Raw genomic sequence first — 14,928 nt, forward strand, 5'->3', positions numbered from 1 at the left:
TAGGTAAGTTAGGTTTAAGTAGTTCTAAGTTCTAGGGGACTGATGACCACAGATGTTAGGTCCCATAGTGCTCAGAGCCATTTGAACCATTTTTTTAAAACCCACACACTCTCAAGGTTGCCAGTCTGGTATAGGCGGATCTTGGTGGAAACTTTAAAGAAATAGTTTCTCCACTGTCGAGCATAAAGCTTTTGTGTGACAACACTTGAGGAAAACGATGGTGGAAAAATAAGGGTTTAACTACTCGTCGACGAGTAGATTATCGGTCCACATGTTGGGTTAGACATAGGTGAGGAAAAAACTATGCCCTATTCTTTTTATGGACTCATAGCTATGTTGGTCGTAGTTGACTTAAGGAAACCACGCAAAACATACATCGGGAGGACGGTAGACTAATTTGAACTTTACTCATCATTAATGGGAATCTACTGACTTGACCGCTAAGCCACCTGTTTTTGATTTACTTTAGAACCTCCGTCCGGACTTGCTCGCCAATTTTGCAGGGTATTTTGCCTTCACCTCTGACCCTCACCGGCCTTTCCCACGGAAAATGAGCTGAAAAAAGGTAAGAAGTAGAACAGCTTCTTCGTTTCTGACAGTATATTTCTGCGAAACGTCCCTCTTTGCTACTGCGCTTGCTTTATGATTAAGGATTTAGTGGCAACGTGAAATCCTCTAAATGAAACTGAAATCCTCTAAATGAATTTCAGATTCTCCTGATAACTAAAATCTTCCAATCTTGTGGAAGGATGCTTTTTTAACTAAACTTTAGAAACTAAAATATATCCAGGAACTAAAAATCTGCAGGAATAACGAAATTCTGCTAAACTGCACCCATGCTTAACTACATGGCCATTCTTAAAAACGGACCGTCTTAACAATGCTGTTGTTTGAGAAAAGAAAACCATCATATACAAGAAGATATTGTCAAAAAAATTTAACTCTTCCTGTACATTAAAAAAAGATCATTTAATTCTTCTCCATAGCCAACAGACCATGGAAGGCCCAACGGCACCGACCGACCGCCGTGTCACCTTCAGCCGACAGGCGTGACTGGATGCTGATACGCAGAAGCATGCGGTCAACACACCGTTCTTCCACCTGTTGTCAGCCTCCGTGACCAGAGCTGCTGTTTCTCAGACAAGTACCTCCTCAACTTGCTTCACTAAGGCTGAGTGCACCCAGCTTGCCAACAGGTGTCGGCAGTCCAAGTCGGTCGCCCATCCAGGTGCTAGCGACGCCCGACAGCGCTTAACTTCGCTGATCTGGCGCGAACCAGTGTCACCACTGTGCCAAAGCCATTGGCAAAAAGGGCGTTTGCTGGTAACAAAAATTCTGAAAGCAAAATTCTTCTCCAAACCAAGAGTTGCCTAAAGGGGTAACAATCGTTTCAACTTATGCTTTCGTTGGCCTCCTGCTCGCATGTTGGCCAAAGTGGGGTTGGTAAATTCTGCGACATTAATACCCTGGTTGTGAACGGAATACGTAAAACTTCGTTTCGTACAACTATCACACGTCTTATTACTTACGAAGGGCGTTCAATAAGTAATGCAACATCTGTTTCCTCAGCCAATTTCGGTTAAAATAATGCGGAACTTCTTTTGGGACATCTTGGAATATTCCCGCTTCAGCTGCAACAGTTCCATGAAGTACGAACAGGTGACGGCGCTATACGTGGCTTTCAAAATGGCGTCTGTAACGGAGGTGAGTTCCAAGCAGAATGCTGTCATTCAGTTCCTATTGGCAGAAAACCAGAGCACCCCAGATATTCATAGGCGGCTGCAGAACGTCTGTGGAGATCTGTCAGTGAACAAAAGCGCGGTGAGTTGTTGGGAGAGGCATGTGTCATCATCGCGACAAAACCGCGCAAACCCATCTGATCTCCTGCGTGCTAGCCGACTGCATACAGCTGTGACTCCTACAGTGTTGAACATGAAGACACACGATGCCGTGGCACGCACAGCCACACAAACGCAACGGTCCGCTACCGCGGCAGCGTTAAGCGGCGCCTGCAACTTAGTACCGGAGCGTTCCGACAGCTGGCGCTAGAAGCGTTCCCGCCAAACATTCAATCAGCCGCGAACTACGCACGCGCACGAGCCTTTTTCCGGCGCGGATGGTCACACGATGATATCACCATCCGCCAATCAGGGACCGCCAATCATCACTCCGGAATCAGCGGAGGAAGACTGGAGCCGCCGTGTTAAACAGCCGGAGGAAAGGGAAGCAGGCGTCTTTCGACCCGCCGCGGACTGCGGCCCGGAAGATACGTCGAGGCACCCGGAACGTACAGGTGCTAAACTCTTCGCTACGCCGGCCATCGACCCCGGCCCTTGCGCCCTTCTACTTCCTCGGCATCCGCCGGAAAGTGTCGAGAGAAAACCCGACAAAGGAACGTAAATTCAGTTCAGTTGCTAAGATTTCAATTCAATAAGACGGTATAATTATCTGGCTTGTTATAAAATTTTTGTAGGAGAAGAAGCCTTTTGTTTTTTGAAGGAAGTTTATCTTTTTGTAAAATTAAGCGGTGGCCTTGCTCCACCTAATAAAAATTTTTTGTTCGCACATGTGTGTTGATCTGTGGATGTAACACACGAGGTCATCGGGGGCTTATAGTCAAATAGCTCACTGTTCAACTGGCCACCTCTGTTAGTCTGTATATCCGACAGGAACTCACAAAACTTCATTGGACTGTTCTTCCTCATCCACTCTACAGCCCGGATCTCACACCTCCCGACTTCCATCTGTTTCGTCCAATGAAGGATGCACTCCACGGGAAGCAGTAGTGGATGACGGGGGGATTATTGATGCAACAAGACGTTGGTTCCGACGTCGACGATAGAGTGGTACCATGCAAGCATACAGTCCCTCCCAGTTAGGTGGCATAAGGTCATCGCATTGAACGGAGAATGTGTTGAAAAATAGGGTTTTGCAACCAAAAGAGTGGAGAGAATAATACGGTCTACTGGAATTCTGAACAAAATGAAATTGCTTTCAGTAAAGAAAATGTGTTGCTTTACTCACTGTATACCGTCCGTAAGTTTTGAGAAACTATATAACGGTTGCAAATTAAGTATTAAATCGTAACTATTAAATCGTAAGTAATAGTGTCAGAATCGTGTCACGTAACCACTTCTGCAGTGATTTAGAACTCATGGATTCTGCTGATCACATCTCAGTCGAGACTGCTATTAAGATTATCACTGACGCTTATATTGTATATACTTTCTCTGCACTTGTGATGTTGTGTGAGCCTCACTGCCCCTTTTTTTTAAAAACTAATTTGTGTCTGATTTTATTCTGAGAAGCTCAGTAATGTATGTAAATACCGTAAATGTAAATGTGATTCAAAAAGTACTTGAAGTGAAGTGAAGTGAAGTGAAGTGAAACGCAGCTGGACAGCAAGAAACTCTTTAGCGTGCAATCCCCGCAACTATAGTATTAGAGAATCTTTGAGTATGGACTAAAAAAAAAAAAAAAAAAAAAACCACAATTGATTTTATTTAAAAAAAGATTGTTAATCTGTATGTTGTGGAAAGAGGACGTGTTGCTAGGCCGTCGCTCAGAACTTATTGTTACATTTAATGAAAATTGATATTTTAGTGATAAAACCGAGTGAAGTATGTGTAAGAGTTGCCAAACATTTATGTATACAAATTTTCTGGAAGTGAAGAATAGAAATATCTTGTTTTTGGAAAAGGAAGTGAACTTCATTGTCGTTGCCGTCTATCAATCGACAGAACTACAAGTGTACAAAGTTCACAAAAATACAGGAAAAGAAATGCATTCTCTACAGTTTTCATTCAATAAGCAACAACCTCTCATAATTTCTTAATAACAGTAATTGGCTAATGTTCTTGTACAATAGTATGGTGCTAAACTCCACTGACCAATTTTGATGTAGCAGGACGTGTAGTTTGAAGGAAGTTTGTGTGTCAAGCAATCTCCTTTTCTCACGGAAAGCAGATTGCTGTTTGATCTTACTTACTTACAACAGTGGTCCCTTAGGTATGAAAAGCTAGGAAAACTTGGGCTCAAAGCTACCCGCAATACGGCCAAGTAACTATCAGAGTCGTATTTTAAACCTTAAAGAACAATAACTTCCTCCAGATTGCAATACGTCAACAACTGGTGCAGAAGCTGATCATTCAAGGAGGCAGCAACCAAAATTCAGGTACCAGTTACGATTTAAAGTAAAACTCTCAATCAAAAACCTATCTCTCTCTCTCTCTCTCTCTCTCTCTCTCTCTCTCTCTCCAAACACATATACAGGGTGTTACAAAAAGGTACGGCCAAACTTTCAGGAAACATTCCTCACACACAAATAAAGAAAAGATGTTATGTGGACGTGTGTCCGGAAACGCTTAATTTCCATCTTAGAGCTCATTTTAGTTTCGTCAGTATCTACTGTACTTCCTCGATTCACCGCCAGTTGGCCCAATAGAAGGAAGGTAATGTTGACTTCGGTGCTTGTGTTGACATGCGACTCATTCCTCTACAGTACAAGCATCAAGCACATCAGTACGTAGCATCAACAGGTTAGTGTTCATCACGAACGTGGGTTTGCAGTCAGTGCAATGTTTACAAATGTGGAGTTGACAGAAGCCCATTTGATGTATGGATTAGCACGGGTTAATAGCCGTGGCACGGTACGTTTGTATCGAGACAGATTTCCAGAACGAAGGTGTCCCGACAGGAAGACGTTCGAAGCAATTGATCTGCGAACTGGGGAGTACGGAACATTCCAGCCTATGACTCGCGATTGGGGAAGACCTAGAACGACGAGGACACCTGCAATGGACGAGGCAATTTTTCGTGCAGTTGACGATAACCCTAATGTCAGCGTCAGAGAAGTTGTTGCTGTACAAGGTAACGTTGAGCATGTCACTGTATGGAGAGTGCTGCGGTAGAATCAGTTGTTTCCGTACCATGTACAGCGTGTGCCGGCACTATCAGCAGCTGATTGACCTCCACGGGTACACTTCTGCGAATGGTTCATCCAACAATGTGTCAATCCTCATTTCAGTGCAAATGTTCTCTTTACGGATGAGGCTTCATTCCAACGTGATCAAATTGTAAATTTTCACAATCAACATGTGTGGGCTGACGAGAATCCGCACACAATTGTGCAATCACGTCATCAACACAGATTTTCTGTGAACGTTTGGGCAGGCATTGTTGGTGATGTCTTGATTGGGCCCCATGTTCTTCCACCTAGGCTCAATGGAGCACGTTATGATGATTTCATACAGGATACTCTAGCTGTGCTGCTAGAACATGTGCCTTTACAAGTACGACACAACATGTGGTTCATGCACGATGGAGCTTCTGCACATTTCAGTCGAAGTGTTCGTACGCTTCTCATCAACAGATTCGGTGACCGATTGATTGGTAGGGGCGGACCAACTCCATGGCCTCCACGCTCTCCTGACCTCAACCCTCATGACTTTCATTTATGGGGGCATTTCAAAGTTCTTGTCTACGCAACTCCGGTACCAAATGTAGAGACTCTTCGTGCTCGTATTGTGGACGGCTGTGATACAATACGCCATTTTCCAGGGCTGCATCAGCGCATCAGGGATTCCATGCGACGGAGGGTGGATGCATGTATCCTCGCTGACGGAGGACATTTTGAACATTTCCTGTAACAAAGTGTTTGAAGTCACGCTGGTACGTTCTGTTGCTGTGTGTTTCTATTCCATGATTAATGTGACTCGAAGAGAAGTAATAAAATGAGCTCTAACATGGGAAGTAAGCGTTTCCGGACACATGTCCACGTAACATATTTTCTTTCTTTGTGTGTGAGGAATGTTTTCTGAAAGTTTGGCCGTACCTTTTTGTAACACCCTGTATAAATATTGATATTATTTTTAACAAACGTCATTTCTATACACTGCTTTGGAATTATATGAGTCATAATGTACCTTCGGAAGAGGCTCCAGTTCCGGTTTCACATGGAGTCCAGTCAGTTCGATGAAATTTGGCAGATTCGGCCTGGGGTAGTTTTCGATGAAATGATTGGAGAGAATCATGAAACTGAAATTTCTCTCGAGTTCATAGATGGACGGGACCTCGGGCCCAAAGTACTGCTTTTGGAGTTTGTCGTGCCGTGGCAGCACGACGTAGAACCAGACGTAGTTGAGGTAGAGCCAGAAGTAGGTGCTGTAGAGGCGCTGCCAGAAGGTCATGTGGTCGGAGTAGGGCAGCACCCAGCTGGGCAGGTAGGCCGGGTTGTCGGGGCTGCCGTGGCTCCAGTGGGTGTAGGGGTAGGCGCCCAGCGACACGAAGCCGACCAGCGGCGGCGAGCCGGCGAGGTGCTGCAGCGCGTAGAAGCACGGCGTCAGCAGCCGCTCCACGATCACCAGGTCGTACTGCTGCTTGTTGGACCTGCGACAGAGGGAAGCGCCAGCTGTGTCTCAGCCGTTCGGCAGCATCACTAAGCGAAGCTTCCACAGTATCTGATCAAAAGTATCCTGGCATTCCTGTGTAATGCGGCAGTGACCATAAGATCTCGCTAGAGGTGGATCAGCCATTATAAAAGGAGGTTACAGTGCCGTACCGCTGTAACAAATACACTACTGGCCATTAAAATTGCTACACCACGGAGATGACGTGCTACAGACGCGAAATTTAACGGACAGGAAGAAGATGCTGTGGTATGCAAATGATTAGCTTTTCAGAGCTTTCACACAAGGTTGGCTCCGGTGGCGACACCTACAACGTGGTGACATGACGAAAGTTTCCAACCGATTTCTCATACACAAACAGCAGTAGACCGGCGTTGCCTGGTGAAACGTTGTTGTGATGCCTCGTGTAAGGAGGAGAAATACGTACCGTCACGTTTCCGACTTTCATAAAGGTCGGATTGTAGACTATCGCGATTGCGGTTTATCGTATCGCGACATTGCTACTCGCGTTGGTCGAGATCCAATGACTGTTAGCACAATATGGAATCGGTGGGTTCAGGAGGGTAATGCGGAACGCCGTGCTGGATCCCAACGGCGTCGTATCACTAGCAGTCGAGATGACAGGCATCTTATCCGCATGGCTGTAACAGATCGGGCAGTCACGTCTCGATCCCTGAGTCAACAGATGGGGACGTTTGCAAGACAACCATCTGCACGAACAGCTCGACGACGTTTGCAACAGCATGGACTATCAGCTGGGAGACAATGGCTGCGTTTACCCTTGACGCTGCATCACAGACAGGAGCGCCTACGATGGTGTACTCAACGACGAACCTGGGTGCACGAATGGCAAAACGTCATTTTTTCGGATGAATCCAGGTTCTGTTTACAGCAGATGTTTGTTCAGACGTGAGCTAGGTTACGTCTCGAAATGACCATTACTCACAGACTGCTCTTAACCACAATGTCTTATAACGCACGTGCTGGTTCGCTGAAATTGCATTCATTACGCTCTATATTTCAGGAAATTGTACTCTTCATCGCCTAAGTAACATAAGGTCATGTTTCCGGAGAAACCTAGGCTGGTCAGCTTCACAGCAATGTGACAACTCAGGTATGAGTGAGCGCCACAATATTTGAACCTTCTCTCTCTCTCCGTTGTAAGATACATATCACAAAGGCGCCTAGCACGTTTATTTGTATCTTCTACAAATATTATAAAGCCCCAGCCGTCTTTTTCTATCTGTATGTCATGGCTTATCTCTGGAACTAATGTAGGGATTTTGATACAGTTTTCACTAACAGGTTGATTCTAGAGGAAAGTTTGTATACATCACTACATATCAGAAGCAATTAGCCAGGCCGTAGTAACTTAGTGCTCCCCGTAGGAATCCTGGGTGGATTTACACACATTAAAATTTTTTTGCATTAACTCGGTTCCTAGAGTTCCGGAACCTGTACAGAAAATTGGAATAGGTATCAACATAAACATCATTTCCGCCATTTTTATTGCCCAGGAAAACGGCACATAGCACGTTGTACCACCATACAGCGAGACCTTCAGAGGTGGTGGTCCAGATTGCTGTACACACTGGTAAATCTAATACCCAGTAACACGTCCTCTTGCACTGATGCATGCCTGTATTCGTCGTGGCATACTACCCACAAGTTCATCCAGGCACTGTTGGTCCACATTGTGCCACTCCTCAAAGGCGATTCGGCGTGGATCCCTCAGAGTGGTGGGTGGCTCACGTCGTCCATAAACAGCCCTTATTAATTCATCCCAGGCATGTTCGATAGGATTCATGCTCGCCACTCTAGTCGAGCGATGTCGTTATCCTGAAGGAAGTCATTCACAAGATGTGCACGATGGGGGCGCGAATTGTCGTCCACCGACACCAGCGGCGTACGTTGACCCCACATAATGCCACCCCAAAACAGCAGGGAACCTCCTCCTTGGTTCACTCGCAGGACTGTGTATCTAACGCGTTCAGCCTGACTGGGTTGAGTCCAAACACGTCTCTGACGATTGTCTGGTTGAAGGCATATGCGACACTTATCGGTGAAGAGAACGTGATGCCAATCCTAAGCGGTCCATTCGGCATGTTGTTGGGCCCATCTGTACCGCGCTGGATTGTGTCGCGGTTGCAAAGACGGACCTCGCTATGTACGTCTGGAGTGAAGTTGCGCATCATGCATCCTACTGCGCACAGTTTGAGTCATAACACGACGTCCTGTGGCTGCACGAAAAGCATTATTCAACATGGTGGCGTTGCTGTCAGGGTTCCTCCGAGCTATAATCCGGAGGTAGCGGTCATCCACTGCAGTAGTAGCCCTTGGGCGGCCTGAGCGAGGAATGTCATCGACCAGAATGGGATTTTCACTCTTTTGTCCAATAACATTTATCCGTTTTCGAGATAGACTATGATGGTTTAAAATCGACCTAAATGTTACGCTTAAAATCCGTTATCACGTGAACTGAATGAGCGGAAACGGTTTAGATTCGAATAAATAACAAATGCTTTCTTAGGATAAAACTGGAAACCAACTTCCAAAAATCTATTCTGATTCGCATTTTACGTGCAAAAAATATATGTTTGTGAGTATTTTTACGCCCGTCACTGTTGTTTCAAATTTGCGCCGGTCGGTTCAAATTTTCTGAGAAGGTAGACAAAGATAAGTAATTAATGGCTAAGTAATTAATGGTCGTCCTCTTGTTTTGTGAAAGCTTTATCCGTTGACTCGATATAAGCAACATGTTTCTAAAGGCAATAAAAACACCTATACCGGATCAGTCATCGTCAAGTCAACAAGGCGTTCTAAAGTCAAAATTATGGTACAGTAAAACTTGGGAACCACAACGAAAAATGCTCCTATCGTACCACAAAAAATGTGAATATGTCCTGGGCAGAGTCATGGATGCAGAAGAATGGAACTAGTTATCCGACTTACCTGGCAGGTTCAAAGACGTTTAAATCAAAACGTCTTGGTATATTCACGCTTTGTTACGAGTTAACCCCACTCCCCCAGCATAGTGAACTCTCTCAGGCCACCCCCTGTTACATGTATGGTGAGGGGTTTAAGGACACACAGACATAAATTTATGTCGTTCTAGAAAATGGGATGTATCTAAAACAGGAAGTATCAGAAAGTTGGGGTCGCATCTATAATAGTAAGTACCCCAGAATGCGGATGCATGCATCCTATACTTTAATGACACGCTGTGTCGTATTCCACATCATGACGGATGCCATGTTGGATGACATGATGGCATGTGTCATTGAGCCAGATCGCTGGTCGATCAACAGCGACCGGCTTGTTATCTTAGCGCGTCCCCGGGCATGAGCATCTTTGCGTTTTCGGCAGGGGCACGCGGGACGGCGAGAGGCAGTCGGTTTGGGGCGGCCGGTGAGACTGGCGGAGTTGTGGCTCGGGCGTAAGCACATGTGTGATGTCTGTTACGCTGGGGCTGTTTGCTAATCGTGAAACTCCTGCGGCGGTTACTGGTTCCCTGGAAGGCATTTCATATAAACTGTGCCAAGCCTCACAGTGAGAGGGGAGTCCGGAGTTGGTGTTGGCCTAGATCAGGGCTTAACAACTGGCCGGTTCTGAGCGCGAGTACTCATGTCTGCTCAGGCACGTGCTCGCGAGCAGCTGCAAGGTCACGGAGTAGTGTGGAGGGGAGGGAGGGGAAATGCGCGCGCACGTTTGAATAGGGCTGCAGCGTGCCTATTGAATTCGCGTCGACTATGTAACGTTTGAAGTACTACGATCAGCTCTTAACAGTCATTTCGCTGGTTAAGAATCTTGTGTAGTCGCCGTTGTGTAACCCCAACCATGCTTTCGCAGTTCAACCCCCATGGGAAGGAATTGTATCTGTTTACAGAAAAAGATGGTGTTGCAAAATGTTTAGTATGTCACAAAACGCTGAATTCTTTTAAGAAATTTAATTTGCAGCGACATTATATGTCGTACCACGCGAAAGACTACGGACGTGGAAAATGTGATTGACCAGATCGTGCACAGGAAGTTATTAAACTTAAAGGGAAGCTATCCGAAGATCTGGACGACGAAGAAAAATCAACTGAGGCAGCTCTCAGAGTGGGTTACAAAATTGCTTTGCTTTTAGTAAAATCCCTGCGCCCCTTAACTGATGGCGATTTAATAAAAGAATGTTTGTTAGTTGCAGCGGAACATTTGTGTCCATCTCAAGTTGAGCAGTGTCGGATTGTGTCATTATCTAACATGACCATTATGCGTCGCATACAGGACATGGCAGACGACGTCCAGAGCCAGCTTGCAAATATCTGTAAAGATTTTATGGCGTATTCTCTAGCTCTGGACGAAAGTGTTGATATCACTGGAACAGCGCAGCTTGCCATATTTATTAGAGGTGTTAATAGAGATCTTCAGGTGAGGGAGGAGCTGCTCGATGTAGTAGCCATGAAGAACACTACAACCGGAGGTGATATTTTAAGTAGTGTTGAAGAAAGTGTTGAAAATATAGGATTGTCGTGGAATTCTTTAGTTTCAGTGTCTACAGATGGTAGAGGCATTCACTAAGCTAATAAAATTATGTGGCACGTGTACATTCTCCTTTATTTGTTTCATTTGTCGCAGTAATAATTCGTGAGTGATATCCCTGCAGGTGGCCGCGGATTTACTGTTACTGCTTCTGGGTGTCCTGTAAGATTTATCAGCAAAACTGTGTTTTTGTGGCATTCTGTGTTTCTGGCTCAGCCTCCGCCTAGAAAAGGGAAAGATTTGTGGCTCAACTGAAAGGGGGGGGGGGGGGTGGTTCGACTGGACATCTTTTGGAATTCCTTAATGCTGTAAATTAAACATATAAAAAAATTGTTCTTTCAGAATAAGCGCCTGTTTCTTTGGGACACTGCAGTTCAAACAGGAGTGGCGTAATGTTGATGAGTATTTGTTATTCGTCAAATGAAGTGTACTTAATGTCTTGCAGTTTTCTGGGGCACGCAGCTGTGTTATTGACTCACTTTGAAGTGTTGTGTCGGGTGAATGACTGCTCCTCACTTCAGTGTATTCTTTTGAGTAGTATTGTAAGGTTTTTTCGATATTTGTCAGTGGGGTGTATTGATTCAATTTTGTTTTTCCCTTTCTTTTGAAATACGGAGAATTGTTTAGTTTATCTGGTTATTGGCTTAACTCGCGCTTCACGCACTAAATCAGCTGATACTGAAATTGTTGTTTTTTATTCCTATTTAATGTCAGATAGATTCAAATGTAACTTCATTTATGTTATTTGAAATAAATGTGTTGGATTGACGTTAATGAATTATGTGCAATCGAAGTAAGGGACCCAGTCCTTCATTAGTGCTTAACAGCGGCGTGTGGTTCGGGTTGTGAGTCCCGTGCTCGGACCAGTCATGTTGTAGGACATGACATCACGTATCATGTCATCTCGTGGAATCGGGTGTACTGCCGATGGTCTGCGACTTTCCATCACAATATTTCGACGTCGTAACCCGCTGTCGTGATCAGATGTTTCCCGCGACTGGTCGACAAGCTGACCGTGCCCCGTATTTATGCCTGGGTGGTGTCTGGTGTTCCCTAAGCCGTCCGCGCCCACTGCGGCCGTTTCTGGCAACTCTATTTATCTCTAGGCGTTCCGTCTTGTGTCCGCGGCCGTTTCCGCTGTTTTCCCCGGCGGCGGCCGCGCAAACGAAATCTCTCGTGGGAAGACGCAGACCACAGCCAGTACACCCGATTCTACGAGATGACACCGATTTACCGGGAAAGTCTAAAAAAATTATCATGTTACTTTAGTTGACGCGATGCATTATGTTTGCATGACAAGAGTACTAATACTAACGAGTTAAAAAGCGCGAATACGTGAAGATTTTTTGATTTAAATGTTTGCCAGATAAGTGGAAAAGCTAGTTCCTTTCTTTTATATCCCTAATAATGCACAGGACCTATCTGCCTTTTTTGTGCTGTGACAGGAGCATTTTTATTCTGATTCCCAATTGTGTTATCTTTAGTTGAGCAATAACAGTAGTGTAGGTCGTCGGTCAGGATCTGAACCAGTCACTGGATGTCACATGAATAACAGATCCATCAGGGACATTTCAATCCTTCTAAAGCTGCCCAACTAGATTGTTCGTGATGTGGCTGTGAAGTGAAAACGCGTAGGAACAACCACAGTTAAAACAAGATCAGGTAGACCTCATGTACTGAGGACAGGGACTGTCAAGCATTGCGGTTGGCGGTTGTAAGAATCGCATGAAACCAGCACGTGTAAATAATTGCGAGGTACAGAGCGCTTCCAGCAGTCCAGCTGGCACAGTTACTGTGCGTAAGGAGCTAAGTGTGGCACACAACGGTCAAGCACCGCCTCCTAAGCCACTTATTTCTACACGTGCTTTAAACTAACATGGCACTGGGCAGTGGATGACTGGAAACTAGTCATCTGCAGTGATGAATTACATTATACCTTTTGTCAATCCGATAGAAGGGATTGGGTTCCGCAAATACCTGGACAACATAACCTGCAATCATGTGTAGCCCCAACAGTGAAGTAACAAGGTGGTGGTGTTACGGTATGGGGGTGTTCCTTCGTGGTTAGAGTGTGGTACCCTTATTGTGCTTAAAGAAACGCTGAATACGGAAGTACATGATTACATTTTAGAACATTGTGTATTGCGTAATGTAGAGGAACAGCTCAGAGATGATGAACGATCGTATCAGGGTGACGTTGCACGCTGTCAAGTGACGTCTGTGAGGCAACTGTTTGAGGACAGTGTCATTCCTGAAATGGACTGGCCTCCCCCAGTCCCGACCTCAGCCCTGTAGAACATGTTTGGGATGAAAAGTTAATTCTTACAAAGAAGAAAACAGCAACCAGCCACTATTAATACTGCTATGTATTTAGGTAAATAGCGCCGTTACCGGTTTCGAACTGGCAAGTTCACATGATTTTCAAGATACACATTACATTATCGTCCGTTTTCTGTTTTTATTATTACACTGTGGCGAAGTATTTTTGGCGTGTTGTTGCCCTACGTTAGAAAAACAGTGTTAGAAGCGCCCTATGTGAAAATAACTAACCTCCAAACGATGAACTACAGCGTAAATGAATATGTGAGGTTAAATGGTTATGGTACTTACGTCGAAAATTCCGCGCGATTTTGTTGCGAAGTTGCAGGATTGTATTTTCGCATATTCATAAATATATCCAGCACTTACGTAACTTGTACATCACCATATTGTGCAAAGCACCACACACACACACAATCACGAGAAAGAATTTGCCACATGTGAAGTCATCACAGAGATTGCAGATTTACAAACACAACAGTGTCAGGCACATCACAATATACAGGTTGCGTTGATTTCACAGAATGACTGTTTTCAAAGAATAACATAACTTAATGAAAATTAGAACACAAAGATAAACCTTACATTATGAGCGTATAATATGACAAATGAAGTTGACAGATGTAGTAAGCAGCTTGTGTGAATGCTAAATATGGTATTATGTAAATACTGTGCTATATACAAGGAGCAACATAGAGGTGAGATAAGTGAATAATATGACAGTAACAATTGTATTAACATCTATCTATGGTGCATTGAAATTTTGAATCAAGTATAGTAGCAGTAAATATTTTTTTTTTCAAGAATCAAGGTAGCATTACAAGTACATTACAAGTATTTATATTACAAAGAATACCATATTATAAATACTTGTAATGTACTTGTAATGCTACCTTGATTCTTGAAAAAAAAATAGTTACTGCTACTATACTTGATTCAAAATTTCAATGCATCATAGATAAATGTTAACACAATTGTTACTGTCATATTATTCATATATCTCACCTCTATGTTGCTCCTTGTACGATAATCATAAAATATATAATTATAAAAATAAAAATATATAATTATCCCGTGATAAGGGACCCACACCCATATATAAATATATACCGCGATAGTCGCTGCGCTGTAGAGCTCGCCGACGCTCTGTAATTGCCTCAGCGACTTCCGGCGACCACCAAGGGTCTGTTTTTTATCGGGGGCACCCTAAAGAGCGAGGGATCACGTTTTCTGCAACAGAAACGATTGTGGTAGTCACCTGCTCAACCATCACATCGATGTTACCATGTGGGGCAGAGTCGACGATGACATCAGAGGTGGAAGTTTCCCAGTCCGCCTTGCTTAAAGCCCATCTGGGCAGGCGTTCGTGGGCAGTGACAGGGAGATCGGGTAGTGGTCACTACCACACAAGTCGTCATGTGCTCTCCAGTGGATAGATGGGAGAAGTCCTGCACTGCAAATTGATAAATCAATGGCCGAGCAACTACCTCGAGCCACACTGAAATGTGTGACGGCCCCAGTATTTAAGAGGCAGAGGTTGAACTGAGACAGTAAAGTTTCGACATCTCTGCCTCGGCCAGTAAGCACGGTGTCACCCCGCAAGGGGTTATGGGCGTTAAAATCTCCCAAAAGTAGGAAAAGTTTAGGGAGTTGATCAATCAGTGCAGCTAATACATTC

The 14,928-nt window shown here is 44.5% G+C and overlaps 1 protein-coding gene across 1 annotated transcript in view; it reads right to left on the minus strand.

Annotated features, from left to right (window-relative positions):
* The window catches only part of LOC126251658 (UDP-glucosyltransferase 2-like), a 101,216-nt gene that overhangs the window by 42,514 nt on the left and 43,774 nt on the right, over window positions 1–14,928 (minus strand). Inside the window, exon 4 of the mRNA XM_049952228.1 lies at window positions 5,925–6,387. Coding sequence (XP_049808185.1) covers window positions 5,925–6,387 — 463 coding nt within the window. The remainder of the gene's footprint in view (window positions 1–5,924; window positions 6,388–14,928) is intronic.

The sequence above is a fragment of the Schistocerca nitens genome, chromosome 4 (assembly GCF_023898315.1).
Source record: "Schistocerca nitens isolate TAMUIC-IGC-003100 chromosome 4, iqSchNite1.1, whole genome shotgun sequence".
Classification (NCBI taxonomy): domain Eukaryota; kingdom Metazoa; phylum Arthropoda; class Insecta; order Orthoptera; family Acrididae; genus Schistocerca; species Schistocerca nitens.